Here is a 14,638-nt window from a genome sequence, read left to right on the forward strand (position 1 = left end):
AAAATGTGTGACTAGAGAGACATGAGGATACCCCGGAGAAGATGCTGATGCTAGGGAAAGCGGAAGCCAAAAGGAAGAAGGGCCGACCAGGGGCAAGATGGATGGATGGTATTCTGGAGGTGACAGACTCGACCTTGTGGGAGCTGGGGGTGGCGACGGCCGACAGGAAGCTCTGGCGTGGGCTGGTCCATGAATCATAGAATCAGAGAATAGTGGGGTTGGAAGGGGCCGACAAGACCATCGAGTCCAACCCCCTGCTCAATGCAGGAATCCAAGTCAGAGCATCCCTGACAAATGGCTGTCCAGCCTCGTCTTGAAGGCCTCCAGTGTGGGAGAGCCCACCACCTCCCCAGGTCATTGGTTCCATTGTCGTATTGCTCTAACAGTCAGGAAGTTTTTCCTGATGTTCAGCCGGAATCTGGCTTCCTGTAACTTGAGCCCATTATGCTCTAACAGTCAGGAAGTTTTTCCTGATGTTCAGCCGGAATCTGGCTTCCTGTAACTTGAGCCCATTATTCCGTGTCCCGTGAAGTCGGAAGCGACTGAGCGAATAAACAACCACAACAGAGAGACATGGGGGGGGGGCGTTTTTCAGTCGCTGCTTCCTTTTTGTACCCCTTGCTCATTTCCGACGTTTACCTTTTAGGGTGACTGGTGACCTCACTCTTAGGCTGGGTTCGCACAATCATGGAGGAGAAATAAACCACTGTGGTTGGTCATGTGCCAGGGTGATTTACATAATTACCCTCAGCAGCATGGCTTGTCCTGCCGTGGGACCCTGGCCAGGGTGGTTTGTTACCCACAGCAACAAGCCACCCTGGCTGGGTTCGCACGACACAGAGTCACGCCAGTGAGGGTGATTATGCAAGTTACTCCAGCACATGACCAGTATGCCCATGTGGGGTGGGGGGAGGAATAAGCCACCATGGCTTATTTCCCCCTCTGTGATTGTGCAAACCTTGTCTTCTTGACAGTTCAGGTCGCAGCCTTATCAGCCAAATGAAAGCCAAGCTGTGAAGGAGTAGCAAGCAAGCCTTCATAGGAACTTAGGCAGGTGCCTTATACAGAGTCAGACCATTCATCCATCTAGCTGTGCTGGCTGGGGGATGCTGGGAGTTGAAGTCCAACACACACGGAGGGCATCAGGTTGGGGAAGGCTGAGCTAGCTCAGTATTGTCTACCTTGACTGGCCCTGGCTCTCTAGAGTTTCAGACATGGGTCTTCAAAGCCTGGGTTTGTTCATTTTTTTAAAATATTCCTTGCCCCACTTTCGGGGCAGAAGCCCTCCCAAGGCGGCTTACAACAATGGGTTACCGACGCCAGGGGCTGAACAAGGGACCGTCTGCCTTCAGCAGCGTGCATGCGCTCCACCACTGAGCTAGGGAGCGCTCCTGGCCATCTCACAATGTTGAAGGAAACAAACAGCTGAAGCGAAAGCCCTGTCCCACCCCAGCAGAAGAAAATGTTTGCAAAGAAGGTTCAGTTCAGAACATTTGTACTTCAGATTTGAAGTACTGGATTTTTGGAACCACACATGTCAAGGGTCTGCCTCCCAGGTCAGTGGTCAGTGAATTCTTAGAAACCTCCTTGAGCGGATAGGATGGAGAAGGTAAAACCAAACTGGGAATCTTGAGCTGGATGCAAATCTATCCACTGACCTAGTTCTCTTTTCCTTTCCTTTTCTTCCCCCCACTTCAGAAGCTGAGCTAAAAAAAATCCATAAATTAAGGAAATTAACTGATGGAGCCCCCGGCATCTTCATAAGCTATTTAAATCTTTAAATTTACAACATCTTCTGCATATATCAAGTAATTGAACTAACTGCAGGGATGTAACTTTAATGAGAAAATTTCCCTCTTCTCCTGTGATTTGTACTTGGGAAATAAATAAATAAACTCCCCTTAGGAAAAAAAAAGTTTATGTTTATCCCTGTTACAGATGATAACTTTTTTATTGGGGGAAAAAACCCACCCTCTCACTTTTCAAGGGGCTTTTGCCTCTTTTCTTCGTATTCCTCAGTAAAGAGGGGAAAGTGACAGGATGATCAAGAGCAGGCAGTCCAAAATTGGTCTTCTGTCAGAAACATGTATTAATATGGAAAAAGACTTCCCATTTTCCTTCTGCCATGGATGTGAATGGGCCTTTTTTGCAACAATAGCAATTGGGGGAGGGAAGGGATTACACAACATTTTTGCAGTTGCTCCTCTTTGTGGCTAGTAGGTGCTAAAGATGTTAACTTAGTTCAATTCTCCCCCAAGCAGTCTTCTCTTACACACACATCACACGTTATAGAATTGGGAAGTAAGAGTATATATGAGCGACTGGGGTAGGGAGAGAATGCAAAGCTTCAAAGAAATAAATTTGTCAGGACCAATATCCCATGGAACATCTGCCACAGAACTTTTAAACAGAGGGTATTTATGGAATCAGAGAGCACAAGGCAGGGGAGGCTTAACATACACGTATGGGGAAGGTGCAAGAGATGAGGGGTGCTTCAATAAGCCGGATGGATGAATTGTTATCGAGGCATATACTTTTTTTTAAGGATGTGTGTTTGGTGAGAACTCCCCCGCCCCCCGATCTGTACTGGTATAAGTAGGTGAACAGTTTTGTTGCCATGTTCCAATGTTCCAAATTATAACGTTGCCAGTAACAAGTACAGGATCGATGTGCTTAGCTGATTCCAAATGCACCTTTCAATGCACTTAAGTGTCGATCCACGACGAAAGCTAAGATTGCACGAGCGACACCACGGAGACGCCGCTCACACTCACGAAGGGAAACCGCGCAGGCCCCGCAGCGGAGCAGCTCCGTCTAATCAAGGCGTATTCGCAGTTCAGCTGCGCGGAGAGGCGAGGGCGAGGCGCGGTCAATGCTCGTGGCGGGGGCCGGCTGGAGCCCCAGACTCTCTTCGGCCGACCGGGCGCAGGAAAAGGCCCTTCGCTCACTGCGAGGGCGCAAGAGCGCTCGCCGCCGACGGGCGCTCAGCCGCGATGGACTGGGCGAGGGCCAGCAGGGCAGGCCAGCAAATCGTCGTCGTCCCCGAAACCCTCCCCGTCCGACGCGCGCCTCGCTCGCAGCGCGTGGGACGCGCGCCTCGACTTCGGGTGGGGACAGGGGCCGCCAAGCGCGGGGTGTCAGGGGGCTTAGCCTTATGGAGGAGTAGCCTGGGATGCCCGCCCGCCTTCCCTCCAGCTCGGTCCGTGCCGTGGCTGGACGCGCCACCCCCCGCGCGCGCCGGCCCCGACGGAAGCGCTCAGGCTCGCGCCCTGAACCGTTGCGAAAGCAAGAAGGGCGGAGAGACGCTCCGAGCGGGTGCCAGCCCGCCCGCCCGCCCGCCCGCCGTGGGACGAGCCAGGGCTCCTTCCTGGCGAGCGGAGGGCCGGCGGCTACCCTGGGAGGGCGCGCTCCGCGCCAACACGCCGCGCTCCCGCTCCGAGCGGCTTTTGTCCCGAGTTTGCGGAGAGGGCTGGCGGCGGAGGGGGCGGGGAAGGCCAGGCCAGGCCGCGGCTGCTCCGGCCGGGCCGTCGGAGGGAGTGCTGCTGCTCTGCCTGGGAAAGGCGGCGGCGGACGCCTCCATGTCGCCGCGCGCCCTCCGCTGAAATGGCGCGTTTGGCCGGCGGCGGCCTGCTGGGGCGCTTCTCTCCAATCGCGCCGCGCGCGTCCACGGACGTCATTTGCTTCCAGTGGCCTGCGGGGCATCTGTGGCGTTTGCCACGCGAGACGAGCGCGAAGGGGGTCAAGAGACGGGAGGAGGAGAGCCGAGGGGAGCGGGGAAGCCGCCGTCGCCACGGGGGGCCCGCCTCGCCGCCCCTTCCCCGCGTCCGAGCCCCCGCTTGCGCTGCCCTTCTCCCCCCCTGCCTTCCTCTGCAAAACAGAACCCCCGCCGCCGCCGCCGCCGCCGCGGCACAAAGCAGCGACAGCCCGAAACTTGCTCCAGCTTCCTCAACAAGTGGAGCTCGCTGCGACCGGGGGGGGGGAGGCGCGCGATGCGCGAGACGTGCCCTGCCTGGCTTATGGCGGGGGGGCGGGGGGAGCCGAAAATTTATGCCTACTCGGAAAACGCCCGGGGAAAGATTACATCAGACCAAATGACAGTGATTAAAACCCGCGCCTCCTCTCTTGCCCCGCGCCGCCTCCCTCTCCCCAAGTCTCCGGGAAGGACGTGACTGGGTGTCCCCGAGAGACTCCGACGGCCTCGAACCGTTATCCCCCCAGCCAGGGAGGCAGCAGGAGGCAGCACCGTTAGCGGGGGGGGGGGGGAGGGAGGCTTCTGCACAGAGGCAAAGCCTGGCACTTGGGGGAGGCGCGGGCTGGTGTGCGCGGAGAAGGAAAAGTAGGGGCGAGGAGGAGGAGGCGGCAGGGAGAGGCAGGCTTTGCACCAGGATTCTCCGAGGAACGAAAGGAATAAAGCCCGGGCCGAGGCGCAGAGTTTCTCTGCCACTAAAGCCCGTCTCAAAGGGGCGCCGCGGGAATGTGACACTGCTCCGGCCCAGGAGGGGGCGGCCCCGCTTCCCCGGCCAGGCCTGCCAAGGCGAGAGCCGAGCGCCGCGTCGCCCCGCTGCGGCGCCCGGGAGGCGCGGGGGCGCCCGGGGCGAGCTTCGGCCTCTTCCGCGGCTTCCTTTCTCTCGCGCGCCCCTCCCGCCCCGCCTCGCCCTCCCCGCGTTAGTTGGCGAGGAGATTATTGCCTTTCTTCTCGGAGCAGCCTCGGCGGCTCCGTTCCGCGCGCCCCCCGCGCCCCTCTCCTCCCCAGACCCGCAGACGAGAGCAAGCAGAGGGAAGGGGCGCAGCGGAGGAGCGCGGAGCCCGGGAGCTCTCGCCGAGGGGCCGCGCGGGGGCGGGGGCGCGGCGGAGGAAGGGGCGCGAGAGCGGGGCGAGGGCGAGGTCGCGCGAAGCTCGCCTCGCCTCGCCGCCGGTCGCGGCCAGCCGGGCAGGGACGCGCAGGCCGGGCGAGCCGCCGCTCGGCCAGGGGGCTGAGCAGCGCGCCGCGCCGATACCGTACAGACCGCGGAGCGAAGGACGGACCCGGGCGGGGGGCTTCGCCCACCTCGCCGCCTCTTCTTCCCCTTCGGCGCTCAAGGTAAGGCGAGCCGGCCGGCTGCCGCTGCGCGCCGCTCTCCGCCGCGGCGGGGCTGCGTCGCGTGCACGGCGTGCGCATCGCGGGGCAGGGCGCGGGCGGGGCGGGGGTGCTTCGGTTTGGGGAAAGTGCCGCTTGGCTCCGACTCGGGTCTCGGCGGGGCGCGGGAGAGCGCGCGCGAGGGGAGCGGCGGCCTTCTCAAAGCGACGGCGGCGCTGCCAGGAAACCCTTCCCGGCGCGCGCCTGTCCCCGCGTGTGTGGACTGGGGCTGCGTGTGCGCGCGCCCGCCTGCGCGCCCTTCGCGAGGGGCAGCTTGGCTGGAGCGCCGCCGCCGCCCGGGGTCCCCGGCTCCTGCTGCCGCCCTCGCGTCCAGCCCAGCCCGGCGGGGGGGCAGGTCCCGGGGCCCAGAGCTGCGGCTGGCGGGGAGGGAAGCGAGCGGCGCTCCTTGGGCCCCGCAGCCGCGGAGTGGTGCGCCCAGGGAGGCGCGCCTTGACAGCCGTCGCGGCGGCGGGGGGCGGTCGGGCCGGGGCGCTGCTGGTGGTGAGGGAGGCGGCCGGCGGCTCTGGGGCTGGGCGGGCGCGGCCCTCCCCCCAGGGGCGCTGGGCTGACACTCTCGGGGGGCTTCAGGGGGCTCTTTGGGGGAGCCCCTCCAGGCTGGCTTCGCACGAAAGGGCGGGGGGAGGGGGGACGCTGACAATGGAGAGGAAGAGGCGCTCCCGGGCGGGCACGGGGAGGGGGGAGCCCGCGAACGCAAGCCCGGCGCCAGGCGCGGGAGGCGGCGAGCCGAGGAGGCTTCGCTGGAGGCGAGGTCGGAGCACTGCGGGCGATGGGCGGCTTTCCCTGTCGGCGCGCGCGATGCGGCCCCCCGCGCTCCCAGATGCAGCGCCCCTGGCCCGGCCCGGCCCGGCGCCCTCCCCCACTGGCTGCGTCCTCGAGAGGGAGACCCTCTCCCTCCATCCCCCTCTCGTCTGCCTACCTTGCATGCGCTGGGGGGAGGGAAAGTAAAGGCGCCATGTTGCTCTTTTAATTTCATTTTATCCTTTTCCATGATGGTCGGTGCCCCGAGGTTCTTGTTTTGTTATTGGCCCCCCCGCCCCGAAAGCCAGAAGTTTGGAGTGACTCCTCCCTCCGTGTACACGGAGCTTATTGGTGAAGCCTGTACGGGCATGGGGGTGCGCTGTGCGAAACTTACGCGTGTGCGGTGCGTGTGTGTGCAGAGCTGCACTCTTGAAGCACCCTTAGGCTGCAGTCTTGCACACGCTTAACCCGGGAGCAAGCCCCACTGAACACAGGAGGACTTCCTTCCAAGTAAAACCGGCTACAGTTGCACTGTTATTTTAGGAGTGAGTCCCATTAAAGATCATTGCAGCTTATTTCTGGGAAATACGCTGTGTGCGCACACGTGTGTGTATGCATGTGTGTGCACACAAAACAGATGCGGAGAGACAAAAGCACATTTCATCATTTCTGTGCTTAGGGAGGTGGAAAGTTTTAAGGGAAACTACTTGGCAGTAGCTGTGGCCAAAGTCTTTCTTTTCCCCAGCAGAAACCAAACCAAACCAGGCATATGCTGATGGGAGGACTTAGTCTTGCACCCCTAACATGCTCCTTGTGGCTAGATTGATCCTTGGCTCTCTGCTAGTTGATTAGAGGATTGTTAGGGCCCCGCATTAATGGCTTTTAAAAGCTCTGACTGAAGAGCTGAACATCCTTTACACTGACAAAGGCAATAAATCGTCTGGACTTCCTACATTTCTTAACTTTCTGGCACATTTCTGGGGAGAGGGCAAAGTGAAAGTCTTGGAGGGTGGGGTGAGGGGAATTTTTCTCCAAAGGCTCTTGGGGACAAGAGATATGGGGGCAGAGAAGGAGAGCAGTAGTGTGAGGAAGGCTGAGATGTCTTGCATTTCTTACCCAACTACTGCAGAAGACCAAGGAGGGACCAGACCTTGGATTTGCTCTCATCCAAGGCTGAAGGCACAATCGGGCAAGAAATTCTCCTGCACACGCCCCACTGAAAGGAAGGGGAGCTGTGCTTCATTTGGGCAGGTTTTTCTACTAGGTTGTGGCCTCAGCCAGTGCACTTGGGAGCACTTGCAGCATGTTTGATACATACGGGGGGGGGGGGGGAGAGAGAGAGAGCAAAGTCGGCTGGCTGGCTGGGTAAAAGATGCTCCCTTTGCTATACACACGCCCAGAGAAAGAGTATTTGCTCAGTTTCAAGGCATGCCTTAAAAACCCGCAGTTTTCATTTCATGTCTTAAATGGGCACGAAGGAATTAAACTGCAGGAGTGAATAACAGCATTAGTTTCAATTAATTTTCCCCCCTTAAATCCTGGCAACAATAAACTTCCGGAACAAAAGCGTCTCTGCATCCTTAATTAGTCTTACTTCCCATCTGTGGGCTTTTAAGTGTCTGTGTGCCTTGATTTAAACTTTGTCCCTCCTTTAGAGCGGCTTTCTTTTCCTACTTTATTTCCCCTCCATTTTTGTTTTTCTTTCTCCCAGTGTGTCTTTTTAATCCCCTGCATACTTTTTCTTTGTTTCCTTTCTGCAAACTTTCACCTCCCTCCCTCTTCCCTCCCTCTCTCGGCCCTTACCTGCTTTGCCTTTCCAGTGTCTAAGGTTGGTTTCAGCTGTATTTTCCTTTCCCCCTCACACACACACACCTCCCCCATCATCAGCAGTATTGGTTACCCTGCCCGCAAGCTGTGTGGAGAGGAGGTAAAGCTTCATCCACTCCAAACTTCTTTTGCACTTTTGAAGTCTTTTCTTTTTTTTAGTGGGTTTTCAATTTGTATCATCTAGAGTGTACATTAAATGAGGAATATTCCTCTAGGCCTGAGAGAGACAGAGAGAGAGGCAACACCCTGGAAATTTCTGCAGTCTTTCAGCATTCTCTGCCTGAGGCTGATGGCCCCAGGCATGGAGTTGAATGGAGCTCTCACAACTGCCTTCTGTTTACCTTTTATGGTTAAAATAACAGCTTAGCAAAGAAGCAACTTCATGGAAAAACGATTGGGTGAACTCTCTCAAGCTGTAGCAGCCTAGCTAGCTTAATCACCCCTAGAGAGCTGAACAACTGTGAGCTCAATGGGACACAAAATCATTTTGTGTGTAAATGAGCATGGGATGGCGGTTATTTCACTTTCCATGGGCAAATAGTTTTTACAAGCAGTACTTAGGCGGTTAGCGGAGGAAGGCGGGAGAGACGGGCTCTGTCTGCCTCTTGCAAGATCCTGGCGAGGGATGCTAGAGAGCAACTGCGCACACCAAGATGGAGCCATCAGCTCTGTTGATCTTGGGCACAATCCACCAGGAAGTTCTTCGCCAGCCCTGTTCAAGCGAATGGAAGCGGCGGAAGGTGGCCTGTTCCGTTAAATGGCACAGGGGCAGGGGAACTTCCTGCATTCAGCAAATTCTCAGAACAAGCTCTTGCATGGGTGAACCAGGCAGGGTGTATTCAGACAAATGCAAATATGCTAGAATTGTTGATCTCATCCCCCCCCCCCCCGCCGCCTTAATTCTTCTATCAAGATGTTCACTGGGGAATGCCTCAAAACATTTAAAGCAGTTTCATTTCAGAAGCTGTATAATGAAACAGAGTTTAAGGGAATATGCTTTAAGTGCATCCCTTGCATGGACTTGCATGAAAGAATACCCAAATATTTATTTGTGGGAATTATCAAAATATTCTCTTATGGTCTGAGAATAATGTCATTTTAAGTGAATGCCAGTAAAAGGTTGGGTTGCATGCTTGCTGTTCAGTTCATAATACCCACCTTCTGTGACCAAACAATAAACCTGGGAGTGGTTTTTCTGTAATCTCTGGACCCATCTCTTTTAATTCTGGTGCCCATTCACATCTGCTCAATTTTGTGTGCTGCAGATTCTGGAATCATAATCTTTTCCTGCATCTTATAAGTGAAAGATGTCAACAGCCTTGTGAGGGATAGAGCATAAATTACTAGAGTATATAGCTAGTTACATCCCAAATGAGAATTTAATGTGACAGTCCTATGAAAATTACTTGAACGTAAGCCCCATTGGACAGAGGTGGACTTTCTTCCATGCAAACACGCTTACGATTGGGCTATGAAGCTTCCATCTGCATCACAGTTACCAGGAAGTAAGTCCTATGGAGTGGGACACCTTCAAAGAAGCATCTAGGAAGAGAGGGCATAAGACAATTGACAGAACAAGGATTTTGCTGGTTTATAAGTATAATACAGAATACCTGGGCTGTGCTCCTGCTCGATTATAAGTAATAGGAGTCCTGTACCTTTGCTGTTTATCCAGCTGCGGTGATTTCTTGCCAGGAGTCTATATTTCGAGATAAAACACCATTGCAATCTAAGAGTTGTTTCAAGGGTTCTCCCTGTGCTAGGATTTCATTTTTTAAAAAGCAAGGAGGCACAGAGGTTCTTCTTCACAAAAAGAATTTCTGTCTTCAATTACAGGGACTTCCTAAGCAATCCCTGTAACACTGTTATCAGGGATAATGGGCTAGCTGGGGTCAGAACAAAGACAGGCAGAGGTGACATCAAGCTTCTAGCTGAAGACTCTCTGACTGAAGCATGAATAAGAGCCTAGAGTGCTGTTTGGTGCTGGGATAATACTTTGTGCGTGACTGTAGACAAGGTACATCCACAAAAGGAGGAATAAATGGCAGCAGACCATGGGGTTTGCATGTATAATTATTTTGTAAAACAGGGAGTTCTTTAGTTTGTGATGAGAAATCTTTGCTTAAGATGGCTCATGGCAAGAGCTGCTGCGGGATAAGAAGAAAGCAGGGTCTTTCGGACCTTTAGCCCTTTGCCTTAAAGGTGGTGCCATTGTCAAAATGTTATTGATAATTTCCTATCAACTGGTTGAAGTTCTGGGATAGTATCGATCTTTGGAGTGTTGATCTTTGGAACCTGCATGGGGTAGAAGTCTATTCTGCACGTCAAGAAAGAAAAGGATGTGTATCCACAGTGGGGTGATGTATTTCCAAAGATAAGAGTGGCAAAATAGCTAATCAAACAAGTTGCTGTAATCCTTGTAACAAGGTCCAAAAATTACTGAGCTTTTCAATCCATTTCCATGGATTTCAGAAAAGGTGTTTTCCAGGGAGAATTTGTCCGTTGCATGTTGGAATGGTTTTGCCTAGGCTAGTTGTACTAATAAGATTGTTAAAAAAAGAGAGTTTGGGGACTGAGAAATGTGGTCAAATTAGTCTATAAGAAATGGAATTTTGCTGTGAAATATCACAGAGGAAGGTGCCTGTCAAATGTTAGCAGAATATAGATACTGTGTGTTGTGATGGCATAGCAAAATCCCAATAAAATTATGCTCAGAAACATTTCATAGTTAGACTATTTGGCACATTTTGCTTTAACACACAAGGGCGTAGGTATGCTGTGTCACATGCAAGACCTTGTAAGGTTTTCTGTTTGTTACCTGTATGTGCTATATTATTGCCATGCAAACTAAAGCAAATTGAAGGACTACTATTTGTCAAAGATTAAAAATTGATCATCATTGTTCTCTTAAAGCCTGTGGGTATGCCAAAATGATTTTATCTTTGCAGTTATCAAAGTTCTATAACATTTTAATAAAAATTAGAATTTTAGGAGATACATTTATTTAAAAAAAAGTATTTGAGTTTAAACCTGCTTTTTAAAAAGTATTTAATATAAATAGGGTTTTGTGTGTATGTTTGTACATGACTCGAGGTGAGATCACAGGATAATTGGAAATAGTGTACAGAGGGTAAAGCAGCAGTGGTCACTTTTTAAATATTTATTTTTGTCTAGCCTTCCATACTGCAGTTAGAAAACCTATAGATAACAAATAGGTATCAGTTTTGGTGTGTAGGTAGTTATTTAAAAGGTAACAAAAATAGTTCTAAGTTTGATGTGAATTTTACTACATGTCTAAATGAAATGCCTTAGGTACTGAGGAAGTCACTAATTTAGAGGTGTCTCGTTACTGAGACAAACTTGCAAAACCCCCTGAATCCCAATTCACAAATTGGTTATTCGTTTGTCAGGGGATATTTCACATCTAACACATAAGCCCGCGACCTTTAATTAGAATTTTGCAGTTTGTTTTATGCCCCTTGAGGCTGACACCTTGAAAAAGATTTCTTTTTCTTGATTTCTTATTGCTAATAAGCATCTTTCTCTTTGCCGCTGGTTCTTTGAAGAGTGTGATGCAAATACACTTAATTATGGAGGTGGCAATAATTTGTTATCTGAATATGTGATCAGGCAGATGCAAAAATGATCTTATTAGATCTGTGATCACACTGGAATCAAGGTAACGCACAACTGCATTTAAGAGAAAACTGTTCTTTTCTGTCTGTGGCTTCTAGGAGGAAGGAAGAACTATGTCCCGGCTGTCTTTAACACGGTCCCCAGTTTCTCCCCTGGCTGCTCAAGGAATTCCTCTCCCGGCTCAGCTCACCAAATCGAATGCCCCTGTGCACATTGATGTGGGAGGGCACATGTACACCAGCAGCCTGGCAACCTTGACAAAGTACCCAGATTCCAGGTAAGGTCACCACATCTTCACCCAGTGTCCAGGGTCTTTTCATGGTACGGCTCTTGCCCTGTTTGGTGGTAACAATTCAGCTTTAAGAGTTGCCGAGATGAGAAATATAAGATGTGTGTGTGTTATTTCCAGATGAGAAATATAAGATGTGTGTGTTATTTCCAGATCAGCTGTCTGATTTCTCTCTCCCCCCACCCCTTCTTCTTCTGCTTTATGATGCTGTTTGGAGCACCTGTTGAAGATGTTGCTTCTGGTAATCAGAACCTCTGTGTTTAAGCTAAAAGAAATATGCCCATTTAAAGGCGAATTTTAACTGGGGTATGTACATGCCTTTGTCATCCCCCAAGAGAACTCTCCTACAGTTGCAGTTTTTAGCTAAATTGTCATCAGTGGGAATCTACTTGCTTTTTCTCCAGTCACATTTAGTTTGAAAGCTCATTTATTTCAATGGCACTAACTTCCAAATTGGTTTCAGCTGCAGTAATCCTAAACCTAGTTAGTGCTGCTCTAACAGATTTTATTCATATGTGAATGAATGTGCGTAGGATTGACATGTAAGTCATTAATTTGTTGACAGGCGTCTCCACTGTAATGTCAGCCATTGGCCCTTCCAGTTTATTTGGAAGCAAGTCCCACTGATTTCAATGGAATTGTCTTGCGACTGTGCAGAGTCTTTGCTCCTAAGCTCTTTCAGTGGAAGCAAGTGTCAAGGAAATGTTTAGCATTGTGGTGCTTGCTAGTGCCTTTCAGGACATACATCTACGTAAACGTTGAACAGTAATTTGTTACTGCACATTTCAGCTTTTTTACCATTCTAACCAGTGGAAGCTCAAGACATCTCTATCTCACAGGCAATCATTTTGGCTCTTCATGCTGTTAAGATGCTGAATTCCTCTGGAAGAGGTTCTTCTAGGGAGGTGCTTAGATTAAATTCAAGGGACAGTATCCAACGGGGTGCAACTGCTAACGTAACTTACGTGATGGTAGCATGAACTACTCTAGCACAACGCCAATACTGTTAGCTGACGTGTTGAGTTTTCCTGGAAAACTCGGCGTGCCAACCAATGCGATTGGCGTTGTGCTGGAGTAATCTATGCTAGTGCAAAACAATTTGCATTAGCACTTTGCCCTGTTGGATATTGCCGCAGGTTAGGTGCTTTGTTTTGTTTTCTCCAGAATGGAAGGGATTTAATTGCTAGGTGCTTCAGAATATATTGCTAACAAGTAGATAAGGAGAAAGATACAGTTAACTGGTCCCATTGTAACGTGTTGTCAATAACAGCGATTTGGTTATTTATATTTCATAATGGTTTAGGAACTCATAGTTGAATGAGAAAACGCTCTGGCTCAAAGAAGAGCCTGCATGCGGGTCAGCCATCCCCAACCTGGTGCACTCCAGATGTGTTGGACCACAACTCCCAGCATCTCCCAGCTGCTGTAGGTCTTAAGCCTGGTACCAGGTGAGCAGATCTGGGGCTGCATCTACTGGGGAGATCTCCATGTGAAATGAGTGGGTTTCTATGCTGTTGAGCAAATCTCATTTAATTTCATGTGTTGTGTGTGAGAGAACCTCCTAGTGGATTTTTTCCCAGGTCTACTGACCTGCCATCACATTTGGCTTTGATTTTGAAGGCTGTTCTTCACAGCCTTCAAAAATAAGGTTGTTTTTTTGGCATAGAACTAAGCCTTTTTAGAATGTACATCTAAAAAATGTAACGTGTGACAAATGCATGATTGCAAACACATTGATCATATTGGTGCACTCCTCGGAGAGCCAAGATCGGCTGGTGTTCCCTGTCAAGTGTACACTTGGCGACAAACCTGAGTTTGCTGGTGCACAATGAAACCCAAGTTCCAGTCCACACTCTGAACATTACAATTGTGATCGGAAACACTGATGTTATGCTGCTGTTTCCATAACAAATATATAACATGCGGATGTCATATATGCAGGTGCATGCATCATTGAACACTTGTGTATATGTGCCTGGGGAAATTGATTGGGCCAGGGTACGCAGACAAATGTACACAGGTAGGTAGAGATGTATGAGCAGTGTTCATAAGCGACATCTCTGTTGCATAAAACACTGATCTTTCCAGGATAAATTGCAATACGTGAAGCTGCCTTTAGATATTAACTGTGCAATCCTATGTGTGTCTACTCAGAGATAATTCCCATTGCGTTCAATGGAACTGACTCCCAGCTAAGTTGGTATAGGATTGCAGCCTTAGCTTATTCTAAGGACTTAGGAAAGTTTCTGTCTCTCCTCCTAGCCTTTTTCATAGAATTGTAGTGAGGACTGAGTGTATCTCTGAGCTTCCCTAGGAGGACGGACAGGACACAAATGAAACAAACACAGTAAATAGCCTTTGCTTTTACAATATGGAGATCCCCACCCCCACCCTGCCCTCAAGCTTCTACATTTTTGTGCAAATATTTTTGATTTTGAAGAAGTTGAGACTTCTGCACTGACAAGCCTTGTAAACTCTGAGTGGAGACATTCTAAAAGCCATTGGCCTGCATAATAATATGACGGTGATTTCATTCCAGGGAGAGATAAAGTTCTTTAAGGACCTGTAGGAAAGAATCAGAGCTCGAAATATTCATCATTTACACTGTAAAGATGATGAATTAATCCTCTCCCATTTTCATTTTTCAAGAGAGTGACTACTGGGAGGTTCTCGAGCTAAATTACACCCTTTTAGTGTCTGAAGTCAAATTTAGCTTCAGAACAAGCTAATTTGACCCTTTTAGTGCTCTGCAGCACTAAAATTGCCCTTTTTTTTTTGCTGCTGCCAAATTCGGCGACATGGTGGAGACGGCATCCAGGGCTGGTGGGAGCCACGTGTGGCCTGTGGCCTGCATCTGGCCCACCCCTGATTTAGAGCTTATTGCAAAGACATTGGTCCACTGGTGCCTAAAAGTCCTTATTCTGGCAAAGCAAGAATGGGTTTCATGATGTAAGGTTTTCAAACTGGGGTACTTTGGGCAGTTTTTATGGTGAGAAGATTGGTAGTGTCAT

At 50.8% G+C, this 14,638-nt stretch overlaps 1 protein-coding gene across 5 annotated transcripts in view; it reads left to right on the plus strand.

Annotated features, from left to right (window-relative positions):
- Window positions 1-4,565: 4,565 nt before the first annotated feature.
- The window catches only part of KCTD15 (potassium channel tetramerization domain containing 15), a 100,181-nt gene continuing 90,108 nt past the window's right edge, over window positions 4,566-14,638 (plus strand). The window contains exons 1-3 of one of the 5 annotated variants that reach the window (XM_084812225.1): window positions 4,854-5,080; window positions 11,437-11,615; window positions 12,931-13,075. In XM_084812225.1, the coding sequence (XP_084668351.1) occupies window positions 12,945-13,075 (131 nt within the window). In that variant the 5' untranslated portion in view covers window positions 4,854-5,080; window positions 11,437-11,615; window positions 12,931-12,944. Of the gene's footprint in view, window positions 5,081-5,393; window positions 5,618-5,756; window positions 5,886-9,246; window positions 9,720-11,436; window positions 11,616-12,930; window positions 13,076-14,638 lie in introns of those variants that run through there. The other 4 variants (XM_084812221.1, XM_084812222.1, XM_084812223.1 and 1 more) reach the window with 4 other exon arrangements.

The sequence above is a fragment of the Heloderma suspectum genome, chromosome 8 (assembly GCF_057233095.1).
Source record: "Heloderma suspectum isolate Gila_16-S chromosome 8, 16-S_ref, whole genome shotgun sequence".
Taxonomy (NCBI): domain Eukaryota; kingdom Metazoa; phylum Chordata; class Lepidosauria; order Squamata; family Helodermatidae; genus Heloderma; species Heloderma suspectum.